The sequence below is a fragment of the Artibeus jamaicensis genome, unplaced genomic scaffold (genome assembly GCF_021234435.1).
Source record: "Artibeus jamaicensis isolate MK-2021 breed Jamaican fruit bat unplaced genomic scaffold, CSHL_Jam_final contig_233, whole genome shotgun sequence".
Classification (NCBI taxonomy): domain Eukaryota; kingdom Metazoa; phylum Chordata; class Mammalia; order Chiroptera; family Phyllostomidae; genus Artibeus; species Artibeus jamaicensis.
In genome coordinates this window covers 15674132-15689041 of record NW_026521486.1, presented here as the reverse complement: position 1 = coordinate 15689041, position 14910 = coordinate 15674132, and the positions used below count along the sequence as shown (strand labels likewise).

Genomic DNA, 14910 nt, shown 5'->3' with positions numbered 1-14910 from the left:
TTTTACAGAAAAAAAAAACCCAAAAATATTCTAATTAAGATGTAAATAGCAACTTACTTCCAAAAGTTTAATCTTCCACCATTATAGGCATCGTTTACGATAGTGCTGATCCCACCTTGAACCACTGAGGCTTGTATGATCACACACAGAAACCCTGCCAGCATGATCCCGACTTGGAAAACATCCGTCCAGATAACCGCCTTAAGACCACCCTTTGAGGGGAAAGTGTAGTAGGGTTAATGTTCCGTCAGACATTATTAAGACCTACATGCTTACACATTATACTGCACAAATGTATTGAATACATGGATCTTGGCCAGGAAGTGCACTCAAGGGAGGTAGGGTGGGAAAGCCTTCGGGAAAAGGTGGTGTTTAAGCCAAACCTTCAAACACACAAGAGGCAGCGATGGAAGGTCCTTGCAGCAGAGAAAACAACACAGGCGAAAGCATAGACAGGTCAAAGCATATTTTGGAATGAAGTGGAGTGGCATGAAGAGACTGTTGGGCAAAAAATGCAGAGTAAAGTGGTAAACAGGGATATCAGAGACTTTATCCTATAGGCAGGGCTGCTCTTCAAGCCACATGCACACACGGTCATACCAATTGTTGAAATGCTAACATAGTTTTGTCTTCGCCACTGCCACAAAAGTCCTAAGTGTCCCCCTCCAGTCCCTTTGACTTTGACTGCCACTGCCCCTCCTTGAAGATCTATCTCCTAAAACACATGTGGCAAACACAAGACCTGTGGACCAAAGCTGGTCTCCCACCGTGTTTTATCTGGCTCGGCACCTTGGAGCTCTCCCTTAACTGTTAAGGGGTAGTTACATTTACACAGTCCTAAAATTACATTCAGCCCTTTGAAGGCAACCATGAGACTGATGTGGCCCCCAGTGAAAAGAAGTTTGACACCGCTGTGAAGATCTAGCAATTAAAGGGTTAAAATCCAGACTATCAGAGTCCATAAGACTTGCATCACTGCCAAGCATGCACTGGGAGTATCAGTGCCCAAATCATACTGGTTCTTCAACATTTTGCCTGTTCCTAAATGTGACGAGAAGTTATCTCAGGTTTCTGACCTGAGAAATAATATATGCACAGCTACATAATAACTTGGCAACAGTAAGGATGAATTAGGAGACAAGATTAGAGACCACTGCATGGTTCAGATGAAAGAAAGCATTTTCAGTTATGGTTAATGTTCTACAAAGGTAAATTGTTCTACAATTTACCCCAGGTTGAATATTCCTTACAAAAAATTATATTGTGGAAGGTAGGAGAGTAGGTGTCAACAGCCCAGACTGGAGTGCCCAGCTACTAGAATTTTCAAGTTTGCAAAGCAAGTGTGCAGAGCGAAGGGAGAAGGAATGTTGTGAACATACCAGTGTACAGTAAAACGTGCAGACCACCCCTGTGGCCACCACCGCACCCCACAGATCAAATCCTGTGACTGTTGAAGAAAAGAAAATGCATGTATAACTGTGAAACATACATAATAAAAGTACTTCTCGAAAAAAATCTTCAGGGGGAAGCTGTATCATTTATTGGGTACCTACCTTTATACCCACTTGCCTAAAAGTAGACCCAAGTCTCATAAGATGTACTGAAACAATTGGAGTTTAAAATTCTATTTGATGAGTTAAATAGACCTGGTATCTACCCATACATAGATCTAAAATTGGCTAAATGAAATACATGAAAAAATATTTACATTGTAATTAAACTAAGAAACTGCTTAATACTATGAGGTACCTATCTAGACTGAATGGAGACCGAGGGTACTTGTCATCATGGTTCCAGTAAACACAGTCTCCTCCCAATCCCTGACAGACAAGTTGTGCACCTTCCTAAAATGGGACTGAGAGAGAGAAAAGCCGAAAAACCTGCTGACACCTATCTAAGTAGTGGAGGGGCATATTATATTTTATAAAATAGAAGAATGAATCTATGGCCACAAACTTGATAGTAAACCAATTCTTTGAAAGACATAATTTGCCACAATTCACACAAGAAGAAATAGGTGATCTGAATAGACCTATATCTACTGAAGAAATTGAACTAACAATCTTCCAAAACAGGAAGCTTCAGCTCGGATAGGTTCCCGGTGAATCCTAGCAAACATTTAAGAAAAAAATTATACCAACTCTCTACAATGTCTTTCAGAGGAGAAGAGTATTGGTCCCAACTCATTCTATGAGGCCAGCATTACCAGAAAAAGACATTACAAGAAAAGAAAACTACGGACCAATACTCTTATGAACAAAGATACAAAAGTCCTCAACAAAATATTAGCAAATCAAATCATAAAAGTGTAAAAAGAATGATATGCCACGACCAAGTGGGATTTATCCCACATATGCAAGGCTGGTTCAATATCTGAAAATCAAATAATGAAATTCATTACATCAATAAGCCAAGAAAGAAAAAGAAATATTATATTATCATACTAATAGATGCAGAAGAAGCATTTGACAAAACCCAAAGCCCATTTATGATAAAAACTCTCAGTAAACTAGAAATAGAGGGGAAATTCCTCAACTTGATAATGATTATTTACAAACACCTACAGCTAACATCATACTTAATGGTGAGAAAATGGAAGCCTTCCCACTAAGACTGGGCACAAGGCAAAAACTGTGTTTCACTGTCATACTGAAAGTCCTTGCCAATACAATAAAGCAAGAAAAAATAAATAAAAGGTACACAGATTGGGAAGAAAGAAATAAAACTTTCTTTGTTCACAGATGACATGATCATCTAAATAGAAAATCTGAAAGAATCAATAAAACACCTCCTGAAACTAATTCCGAGTAAGGAATTATCACATGGTTGCAGGATACAGGTTGATATACAGATGTCAACGACTTTCCCGTATACCAACAATAAACAAGTGGAATTTTGTGGACGCTTTTACCCCATACCAATCTTTCTTAGAGAATGGATCGACCACTTTCTTCTTGGCTCCCTTTCTGCACCTTTAAGCTGAATTGCAATTGTCAAAGACTGAAATTTTTTAATTTTTACATGAAGTTAATATTTCATTAATTTTGTTTTTAAACTCTCAAAATAACATATTACCATTTATATTAGCACCCCAAAATAAAATATTTAAAATACTTAAATAAAATAAAAAACTTAAACTAAAATACTTGGCTAAAAATCTAACAAAATGCATATAATATCTATATGAGGAAAACTACAAAATTCTGATGAATAAAATGAAAGAATCAAATAAATGGAAAAATATTCCATGTTTATGGATAAAAAGCCTGGATATTATTAGGATGTCAGTTCTTCCCAATTTAATCTATAAGCGCAATGCAATCCAAATCAAAATACCATCAAGTTATTTTGTTTATAACTATGTAGAATAAACAAACTGATTTCATAGTTTTGTGGAGAGGCAAAACACTCTGAATAGCCAACACAATATTGAAGGAGCAGAAGAAACCTGGAAAAGTGACCCTCCCTGAAGATTTCCTACAAAGCTACAGTAATCAAGGCAGTGTGGTACTGGCAAAAAAACAGACAAGTAGATCAGTGGAAAAGAAGAACAGAGAGCTCAGAAATAAACCTCATAAATATAGTCAACTGACCTTCGGCAGAGTAGCAAAGACATTACCATGGGGCAAAGACAGTTTCATCAATAAATGGTGAGGAACAATTGGACATCACAGGCAAAAAAAACATGACTCTGGACATAGAACTTACACCCTTCACCAAAATTAAATTAAGATGGCTCATAGGCCTAAATGTAGAATGCAAAACTATTAAGTTCCTAGAATATAACAAAGGGGAAAAATAAAGTACCTAGCACGTGGTGATGCCTTTATAAATACAACACCAAAAACACAATGTATGAATGAAATAATTGATCATTTAGACTTCGATAAAATTTAAAATATCTGCTCTAGAAAAAAACAGTATCAAGAGAATCAGAAGACAAGATCCAGACTGGGAGAACATTTGGAAAAAAAACAAACAAACAAATGATAAAGGACTGTTATAAAAAATATACCAAAAAAATCTCTTAAAAGTCTTAAATCTCTTAAATGTTAAGAAAACAACCCGATTCAAAAATAGGCCAAAGATTTTAACAAACATCTCACCAAAGAAGCTATATAGATGGAAACTATCCTTCAAATCATGTGTGATCAGGGAAATGCCAATTAAAACAACCAGACACCAGTACACACCTAAAAGAATGGTCAAAATCTAGAACACCGACACCACCAAACACCGACGAGGGTGTGGAGCAACATAATTCTTTCACACGTTGCTGGTGAAAATGTAAAATAGTAATAGCCATTTTTAAAGACAGCTTGTCAGTTTCTTATAAAACTATACTCTTGCTGTACAGTCCAGCAATCATGCTCCTTGGTTTTTACCCAAAGGAGTGGAAAACTATGCCCACACAAAAACCTACACACGTATGTTCATAGAGGCTTTATTCAGAACTGCCACTACTTGAAAACAATTGAGATGTCCTTGAGGAGGGTAATGGATAAGTAAATTGTGGAACATCCAGACAATAGAATGGTATTCAACATGAAAAAGGAATAAGCTATTAAGTCACAAAACAACATGCAGGAACCTTTTTTCTTTTTTTATTTGAGAGAGAAGAGGGAGAGGGAGGGAGGGGGAGAGAGACAGAGAGAGAGAGACAGACAGGCATCAGCTTGTTGTTCCACTTATTTATGCATTTATTGGTTGCTTCTTGTATGTGCCCTGATTGGAGATCAAACCTGCAGCCTTAGTGTATCAGGTGATGCTCTAACCAACTGAGCTACCCAGCCAGGGCAACAACATGCAGGAACCTTAAATGAGTATTACTAAGTAATAGAAGCCAGTCTGAAAAGACTACATACTGCATGATTCCAGCTGTATGCTTTCTGAAAAAGGCAAAACTATGGAAAAAGTAGTGCTTGCTGAAGGAGGGGATAGTTCTTGCTGAACAGCCGGAGCACACAGAATTTTTAGAGCAGCAGAAATACTCTGTATGATACTATGATGACAAATACATGTCATCACACATTTGTCCAAACCCACAGAAGGTACAGACCAAGACGAACTCTAAGGGAAATGTGGACTTTGAGTGATTATGGCATGTCAGTGTAGATTCGTTCTGGATAACAAATGCACTCTGCTCAGTGGCATTGACAATGGAGGAATCTAGGCATGGGCGGGGCAGTTGGTATATTGAAAATCTCTGTACCTTCCTCTCAATTTTGTTGAAACCTAAAATGACTCTAAAAATTATCTTTAAAAAAGCATAAATACTTTTTTACAAAGGAAGGATAAATAAAAAAAAAGATATAAAATTACCTGTGGGGAGGGGGAACAGGGTAGGAGAGACTGTGATATAAATTAGGCTTCTCTAAACATATTCAATTTTGTAGACTGGACTTTGGAACCATGTAAATGTTCTACATAATTATAAAATTAAATTTAAAAGCTCCTAAAAATCAAAGTGAAAATGAAATAAATGAGTGTAGGTATATATCAATTTTTTTATATAACCACAGAGAAATAGGTCAAAAGACTTTAATGCACAATAATTTCATATATATCCCTACTGGGATACACCCTAGGGAAAAAACTTTAGAGTAATAAATTTTAACTGTTTTGGGCTACATTTTATTAGTAAAAATGTTGAAATTGCTAATCAAAAGCTATTACATTAGTGGTTTTCAGCTTTGTACATTAAAATCACCAGAGAAGATTTTAAAAATCCGTGACTCTGCTGATTAATTCAGTATCTCAAGAAGTGAAAGCTAGGCATCAGTAGTTTTTAAAAATTCCCCAGATGGATCCAACATGCAGCCAAGCTTGAGAACACAATACATGTCGATAGATTTGCATAAAGAAAATAGATAGTCTCGTTAATATTATTTTTAAAACAACAGGAGTTTCAGCATAAAATACGAGACAAAATATAAACCCAAATTGTTAGGCAAACACCCTGTAATCCCAAGTTTGAATTTAAAAATTGAAAATATTAGTATAAACTCTTCATTCACTTTTTTTCTTTAATATACATCTCCCAGTTCCTTCCACTAAAAAGACCTAGAACAAATGAGCAACTCGTTAGCGATGAATACCTCTGACATTTAGGTTGTGGTCTCTAAATACAATTTCTCCTTGGAAAGAATAGCTGATGCCTGGGCAGGGCCAGGAAATTTACAAGGTAAAACTGAAACATCTTGCTGTTCTAGAAAGCAAGGTAGCTATTAAACACTACTTGGATTCAAGAGACAACTTAATGAGACTCCTGCTGGACAAAAAATGAGATATTAATGTTTTAAATACAACGAAGTTTCAATTCAGTTAAACAAGTTTCCACGGAGCACCTGTGGTGTAGCAAGGAATATGTCTATGTTTGTGACAACCACCTTGGTCGCTGTGAAATACACAACTGATACTCAAGCAGTCAAAACGCAGTCGCTCGGGTGCTCATTGATTCCAGAGGAGCTGCTCAATCAACTGGTAAGAGCGGAGTGCTTGGTGAGGTACTGCTCTCTTTTTCCCAGAACTGCACATGAAAACTGCACTTTAAAACCCTAAAGCCAAAAATCTTCACTAATGCTTAAAGCCAATAGGTAACTTATGAAGTTTATAGCTCAGTTTTTTACATGTGAAATGATTCCTTTACGATGCTGGTACTATTGACATGAACCACGCCTAACATTCAGAAGTCAAGAGCACATTATATAATAGAGTTGTTTGTGATGTACTTTATAAAATTGGGTGATAACTACTATCTATTGATCTGTCATGAAAAAAAAATTAAAGTATGGAGTTAGCTAGGTTTTTTCATTTTCTATGAACTCCAGGAATTGCACCATATTCTTCCCATCCCAGAGTCAATTTGTCAATTTCACAAGGAAGTTTTAGAGGTAAATTGATAGAGGTAAATTGATTCTTATCTTCTGATTGATAAGAATCCAACGGCTGTGGAGTTTCCCTGAAACCTGTTGAGAATATGACTAACATGAACCTATGCCTCAATAAACTGTCCCAGTTTCACAGGTATGATCCGCCTAAACCACAGAGAACAGTAATGTGTTGATCAGCGCAACCTTCATACATCTGTTTATAAGGACCCTATAGCCATCTGTTTTTTGCCAGTAGTAGTAGTCTGATATTCAAATCACATAGATCTATTTACTTTGCTTTTCGGACCACATTACAAGTGAGGAGAAGAACAGCTTCTCTCCCTGACAGATTTTACAAAGCAACTGAGCCAAACAGAAAAAAAAGCGTCTTGTAGATGGGTTCCAGGTTGTAACCACAAAGGGAAGAAGCAGTCGTTCACGATTTAGACTACAGGGGGCGCTCGTTCTGAAGGAATGGAGAATGGCAATGTCTCAGGGACTCACTTGCTTAGTGAGATCTATCCTAAAAATGAACAAAACTTTCAGAGCTATGGATTCAGGAACCCAAGGAAACTGCTAGTGTAGACACTGAACCCACTTTTCCCGCCTCAAGCTGATGCAGGTTACTGGAAGCATTCCTCCATCTCCCCAGAAAATAAAGTCTATCAAAAATGAACCCTAAATGTAACATAATTTGTTTAACTCTAAAAAGTACCTTGATTCAAAGCCAGGGCAGGGGCATAAATAACAATTCCAGTATATAGAACCTAGAGAGGAAAAAAAGAAGACCAAGTAAAGAATATGAATTATAAAATATCAATACTTTTCTACAAATTTAATTATAAATTAAAACAGCAGTTTGATATACTTAATAAAATGTGTTTATAACTTGAAAATATTATTTAAGGTGATTATCCTTTTCCATCTGTGGTATAATCATAGATTACAAAAATCCTTTATAACCAATTTTGTGTAAAAATATGGACTTTTCATGTGGTGCTTAGTAGAGATAGTCACTGATCCATCAACTCAAGCTAGAAACCAATATTCCTATGTCTAAAACAATTAGAAAGAAAGAATACAAATTTAAATGTGGATGGTCCCTCATTTATATGCCTTCAAGCTATTGTTAATCAAAAATCCTGGAAAGGGCAACAGGAATGAAAAGTGTTCAGATGCATAAATTAAGAAAACAGTGAAAATTTAGAAACTGGTTTGTAAAAGTTTGCTGGCCCATTAATTAAAAAAGTGTAAATTTGCTCTAAAAACTCATGAAAGCCAACCAAAACTATATTCCGCCTTTTTGATATTATTTATTTTGTTCATTTCTACATTTAATAAATATTTATTAATCTGCAGTACAATAGTGAATAAGTAAGGTCTTTTTTTCTCAAAATATCATTTCCATTGCTCTTGACATTTGAACTATATCACATAGAAGCTAATTCTATGATTACTCTATACAAACACTATGAAAAGAACCATATTATGCAAAGAACGTTTTTGGGTAGTATTGAAAGTAAGTCCTTCATATGGGAGATGCTAAAGCTCCTCCTTTCTGCATGAGTAAATTAGCTTTCCAGTCACTCTTCTGTCCAAGTAGACTTGAAACATGACCACCGGCCACCATCTGAACACTTTTCATTCCTGTTGCCCTTTCCAGCAATGATCCAAAGAGGGTCTGAGCAGTCAGCAAATACACGCACTGGCCTCGGCTCTACGTCAGAAAGTCTACCAGAATCCCAGTGGCTCCTTCCTTGCATACCACAGGTGTTATGAGCTGATATAATTTAAGTAGTGTCATTCACAAAGATAAAAAATGGAGTCGAACTACATAACTTACAAAGATACTCTGCTGTGCTTTAGCAAATGCTTAGTTAGCTGTCGACTGGAGAAATACCATTGTGAATAAAGATAAGAATGAAAACTTCTTCCTAGACTTTCATTACCAAAACCATCCCTACAGCACCTAACTGCCAAGAGGAAGATAGATATAAGTCATGTGTCAGTGATCAGGACAAGCCTCCAACAGCCTGAATGAAGGGTGGGAAGCATTCTCTGGCGCTGACTGCTGGCAAGTCTTTGCTTTCCATTGTGCCAGACAGTAAATCTATACTTGTACATTCTCAAATTACTGTATTGTGTACTTGGCTTTCAAAACACCTCCAGAATGTATGGTTCTATTGTTTGACCCTCAGTGACTGCTTTAATTGGGTCTCAAGGTTCAATTTTTAAAAGAGAGAACAGATTCATTAAGTATTCTTTCAAAGAAAATTGTTTCCTAATGTCTTCCTGCATCAATTAATTTTTTCAAACCTGTTATTTAACATGCTGCGAAAATACGACAAAACATGCAACTTATTTTTCCTTGTTACAATTCATGGGCTAATACAGCTCTTTCAAAAATCTTTGTCATCTCAGCAATGCCCTTACTGTCTCTTTGGTGGGGAGGGGGGATAGGCAAAAGCCTATTTTCCTACAACAACTTGTCACTTGACCAATACAACACTTACCGTTCACTTAAATCATTTTTTCCCCAGGAGGAAATCCATTTGTTGAAACACTGTCCAGGGATCTGAAGGATTAACACTGTGTAGTGACAGTGTTCTTCCTTTTTTTGTTTCCTCCTATTTTCAACATCTTTTCTATCTTTCATGTGTTTACCAAAAAGGAAGCTTGGCCCAGATGCCCTGACTAAAAACATCATAGATGACAAAAGGTAAAATAAACTAATGGAGAGCTACTTACTGTTTGAATAATGTAGATGATTGTTCCACAGAGACGAACATATTTGTTAAATCGAAGTTCTAAATACTGTTTCCAAAAAAAAAAAGGAAAATTGGCTATATGTAAAACCTCTGGACACTCTTTTTTTAAAAGAAATAATATTGCAGCTTAAGAAGTGAAGGAATGAGAAAGTTGAAGTTCATAATTAATTTGCGTTTTCTATTTCTGCTTTACTATTATTTTTATTTACAAACAGCAAAACAGACTCTTGTTTTAGAGTACAGTTCAATGAGATTTAACACATACAGAACAGTTCCCTAACCCGGAAAACTCCCTCATGCTGCTCTTTTGTAGTCAAACCCTCCTCTAATCCATCAATCTTGGCAATGAACTGATCTGTTTTCCAACCCTAGTTTTGCCTTTTCCAGGATGTCATATAAATGAAATTATTCTCTGCATCTTTAGAATGAGCAAAGTTCTCCCCTTGCTCTTGCTATTTACGTAGCTACTCCGTACAGTTCCCCTGATTCACTTAGCAAATCAGTCCATTCCCACTGCAAGGCAATTGTGATAGAATTGTCAAAGTGCCTGGCCTCATCAGCTTCTCTTCCCAGCTCTTCTTGTGGGTTTTTGATGAACTGACCAAGGATTTTTATTTAGAAAGAGGGGAAGGGAGGGAGAAAGAATGGAAGAGAAACATCAATGTGTGCCTGCCTCACATGTGACCCCCACTGGGGACCTGACCCACAACCCAGGCATGTGCCCTCACTGGGAATTGAACCAGCAACCCTCTGGTTCGCAGCCCATGCTCAATCCACTGAGCTATACCAGCCAGGGCAGCATTTGAATCTTAAGAGACAAGATGTAAAGAAAAAATTTGACTAGAGCAGAAGCAGACTGATTCTGACAGAGTGGCCTCAGAGGCTGCCCTGACTTCTGACTTTTCAGTCTGTTCCGCTTTTCTCTCCATTATATGAGCTACTCCCATATCTTTCCAATAATTTTTAACTTAAATCAACCAAAGTCGATTTTTGTTCCGAACCAGCAACCTTGCCATTCTTCCTCCTCCCCTTGACATCCATGATATTTGTAATATAGTCTGCTCTACCTATATTACACATCAGAATGCATTAAAGAGCTACAATCCTAGAATTTCAGAGCCAGAAGAAAGCTGGAGTCTAAGACATTCTTTAACTTAAATTGTTATTACTACATGTAGAGAGAATTTTAAGACTGATAACAATAATCTTTTCAGATAGCAGAAAAAAAGAAGAAAGAAAAAACTAACATTAGATACTAATCAAAGGGGAAAAAGGATACTTTCACTTCACAATCACAGCTAACATTTAAAAAGCAGAAGTATAAAGTATTTGCTTTGTACACCGTCCTCTCAACAACTCCATGAGCAGGTACTAAGTATAAGCACACGAGGACACTGGGCTCAGAGAGAACCCCAACATTGCAACCTAGTAATTGAATGTACATAGCAAGTTGAGCCAAGTAACTTGGTTCAATGAAGTTTATTTCTCCCCCAATGTCAGCTGGATCCAGGCAGACCTATGGACTTAAGCTCACACAAGACCAACTCCAGGTAGAACCAAGAAGTCTATCACACTATCTCAGCTATTGGTGATTACTTGGCTGCTAAAGAAATACCTGGAGACCTTCCAGGAGCCCAAGTCACTGAGAAGTATGTTGAGAAAATAGCTCTAGGATTTCCAGACAAAACTAGAGAATAACAGTAGGTGCCGCTGGTCAACCAAGATCTGCCATAGTCCTCAGAACTTTGAATAATTTAGAGACACTAAAACTTCTACTGAATTATTTTTTAAAACAGCCTGGATGATTCCATTCAAACAGATTTCGCTGGATCCAGAAAGATAATGAAGAAGTGATGAAGAAATTACATTCCTGCATTTTACTTCTTATCTGTGGGTCTGGAAGTTGTGGAACTCCTACGAGGGCTATACTCTGAAGGCAGTGATAAGTAGATGTCAAAAATGCTTCTGAACAGCTGGTTTTAGCTAACAAACTAGAAATAGGGAGAGATTTTATACTTGAGACTTCTTATTCTGCATGGGTGGCTCCAGCTCTCACCATAAAATGAAATATTCCTCTAGAAGACTCACTAGAGCCTTCAGAAGCAGCCAATACGCCCCACTGCACAGCCTTTAGGCGGGTGTCTACTTTGCTTTACACTCTCTGATGTAGCCTGATTTGCTCTGAGGCTCTTTGCCTGCATAATGCGGCTCTCATAGAACCTCCTTTACAAGGATTGTTCTGAGGACTGAGTTTGATGATGTATGTAAAACATACAGCCAGTGCTCAGCATGTAGTAATAGTCGGTAAACGTTCGTGTTTTGTTTTGCTTTTTTTTTTTTGGCCAGTGTTAGCTGGAACCCTGCTAACTTAGTCTCCACCACTCTGGAAATGTGTGGGAAATCTGTTTCTGGTTAAGTTGCTGCACGGGTCAGTGATTATGAGAGCAGCATTCACCTGTGAGAACTGAAGTCCTCTTGCCAGATTCTTCAAACTCTTTTTGAGTTTTGGTGTTGGTTAACTACACAATCAGAGCTCACAGACTCAAATGCCTGCAGGTCCCATGGCTCCCTTGAAACAATAACTCCCTTCATCCCTCTCCATTTTTCCTTTTGATTTTTTGATGAAGACAAATGCTGATGAAAATTTCTCTAGAACAAGAAAGTAAATGCATGGATTTATTTCCCAATACAAATGGAATGGATACAAATGCACGGATGAGTCCTTAGTATGGAACCAGGGGGTGACAGCAATGGCTATAAACTGGTGTTTTTGTGGCCACTTAGGATGTGGGCTCCGTGTCACCAGTACTGAGGGTTTTCAAAAGAAGCCAGATCTGGGATTTTATTTGACTTCTACCATCATTCAGTGCTAAATTATTTTTTTCAAAACACCATAAGTGTGTGTGGGAAAACAGGATTGAATATTGACTATGGCCTGGGGCAGCCAGTTGGTTACTTTTGTGCAAAACAGAAATTCCATCCTGCTCACTTCTAGGGTGATAACTGAAGGCTCCCAAACCCAATGACCAGAGGAAAGCAATGCTGTCCCCAAGGTGCCTTGCCCTGGGTGACATCCCTACAACCCACGTAGTTTGTCATTAACACTTGCTGTGCCATTGGGACCCTGTCCACAGCACCAATTAAACCAGCCTTACTAGGAAACCAACTCCAGTGACTCTGGATTGGAGCAAGCACTATATAAGTTCAAGGACAGAGGCAACTGCCACTGAGAATGAGACTCTGGGTCCTCTGTACAATGGCCTATTAGAGAGGAAACCTATATAGATTTGTGTGTGTGCCAATGATTAGTGCCTGGATGAAGGAGACTACTGAGGGCACTGAGCTGGACCCCAGCACTCCCCTGAGCTTTTATCTTTCCCCAACACTCCCATTCAACAGCTCTGCAAACTAAACCAGCTCTGACCGGTATGGTTTAGTTGCTTGGGTATCATCCTGCAAACCAAAAGGTTGCCGGGTGGATTGCCGCTCAGGGAGCACACCTGGGTTGCAGGTCTGGTTCCTAGTTGGGGCCCCGTACAAGAGGCAACCTATCAATGTTTCTCTCTCCCATAGATGTTTCTCTCCCTTTCATTCTCCCTCCTTACTCTTCTCTCTAAAAATAAATAAATAAAAACTTTAAAAATTTTTAAGAAATAAATAAACCAAACATTCTAAACTAAACCAAACATTCACCAACTTTGCAAAGCCCTTTCCTGCAAACAACTTGAGAAAACCTATAACCAGTGGACCTGTGCAATAGGAAAGTCAGTTTTCTTTAAGCATCTTTCCATAGAGAAGACAGAGCTGTTTAAGAACCTCACAGCCCAATTTGCCTAGTGATCCCAAAATGACCACCTCTACCACCACAACACCAATACTTACAGCCAACATTTATTCAGCACCAACGCTGCGCCGGACAGTTTTAAATGCTACACTTGCATCACACCTTTTAATCCTCCCAACCACTGGGTGAGGTGGGTGGCATCCTTATTTCCACGTTGAGATTTGAGATGAAGTAGGCACAAAAGGTTAAGTCGCCTGAGTTACACAACTAGTAAGTGGTAGAAGCTGGCCTCAAAAGCAAGTACTGGGAGGAGAGATACGGCAACGTAACTGGAGCACCTGCCCCTTTCTGGAAGGGGTGGGTGTGAAGGGCGGAAGGGGAGTACAGACGTCTCCCCAGCTATCCTGGAAGGGTGAGCGGTGCCTGCGCATCTGGGACACGGCGATTCATTTCCAGGAGGAGGAGCTGAGACTAGACAGGCTTACCCTCCCCAAGATAAAACGTTTTAAAATCTTTCTTCTTGACTCGGAATCCAAGCAGAAAGGCCCTTAGCGAGCACTGGTCCACATCGCTCCATTTACGTTGGAAGCCTCTCTTTTTCACTGACGTCCTGAGCTCAGTCCCAAGATGTTTGCCTCCTTTACGGGACCCCTCTTCCCGAAAGGGGAGGGCGGAGGTGGACCTGCACCGGGTGAGATCTCACCTTGGTGGCGGCGAGTCTGCCACCTGGAAACCCGCTTCGGGAACCTGGCGAGTCTCCCCGCCCCCCTCCCTAGCCCACCAGGGCACCCTTACCTCGTAGGTGCTGGTAATTCCCAGCCTGTAGAACACCGGGAGGTAGACCTCCGCGCTGATGACCACCACGAGGAGGTAGGTGAGGCCGAAGAGGCTGAAGACGGCCCCGAAACGGTACACCTCGGTGGGGGTGCCCAGGACGGTGACGGCGGACATGAAGCTGGCGGTGAGGGACATCGCCACGGGCACGGCGCTCATTCTGCCGCCGCCCGTCAGGAATTCCTTGGAGGTCTGCTGGCTGCGCCCCCAGAAGGCGTAGAAAATGCCGATGACGGCCGAGATGAGCAGCATGACGGCGAACACCACGTAGTCCCACACCGCGAAGGTGCCGATCTGCCGCGACCCGGCCATGGCCGCGCGGTCGCCGGGGTTCTGAGCGCAAGTCGGCGACTCCAGGGAGCGCAGCCCGAGCGAGCGCTTCCCCTGCGCGCCCGGCGCGCACTTCTTATTTCCCCGCGCCGCGGGCGTGGCGGGCGTGGCGCCCGGCGGTGATTGGAGGCGTCCGCCGGTCGTCGGCCCCCGCGGCCCGCGGTCCAGCCGAGCGGGGCGGGAGACGCGCACCGGCCGCAGCCGCTGCAGCCACTGCGGACAACGGAGCCCTCGGTCTGGGACCTCCGAGACCCCCGCAAGCCGAGCTAAGTAGTCCTCAGCTGCCAGGACCTTCCGGACGCAGCGGACACCTGGGCAGGTG

The 14910-nt window shown here is 40.2% G+C and overlaps 1 protein-coding gene across 2 annotated transcripts in view; it reads right to left on the bottom strand.

Annotated features, from left to right (window-relative positions):
- SLC5A8 (solute carrier family 5 member 8) overlaps window positions 1–14641 on the bottom strand; it is a 39429-nt gene extending 24788 nt beyond the window's left edge. Inside the window, exons 1-5 of one of the 2 annotated variants that reach the window (XM_037160818.2) lie at window positions 14220–14641; window positions 9621–9686; window positions 7588–7639; window positions 1380–1447; window positions 58–212 (exon numbers count right to left, since the gene is read on the bottom strand). In XM_037160818.2, coding sequence (XP_037016713.2) covers window positions 58–212; window positions 1380–1447; window positions 7588–7639; window positions 9621–9686; window positions 14220–14570 — 692 coding nt within the window. In that variant the 5' untranslated portion in view covers window positions 14571–14641. Of the gene's footprint in view, window positions 1–57; window positions 213–1379; window positions 1448–7587; window positions 7640–9620; window positions 9687–13522; window positions 13561–14219 lie in introns of those variants that run through there. The other variant, XM_053661465.1, reaches the window with a different exon arrangement.
- Between the last annotated feature and the right edge of the window lie 269 nt (window positions 14642–14910).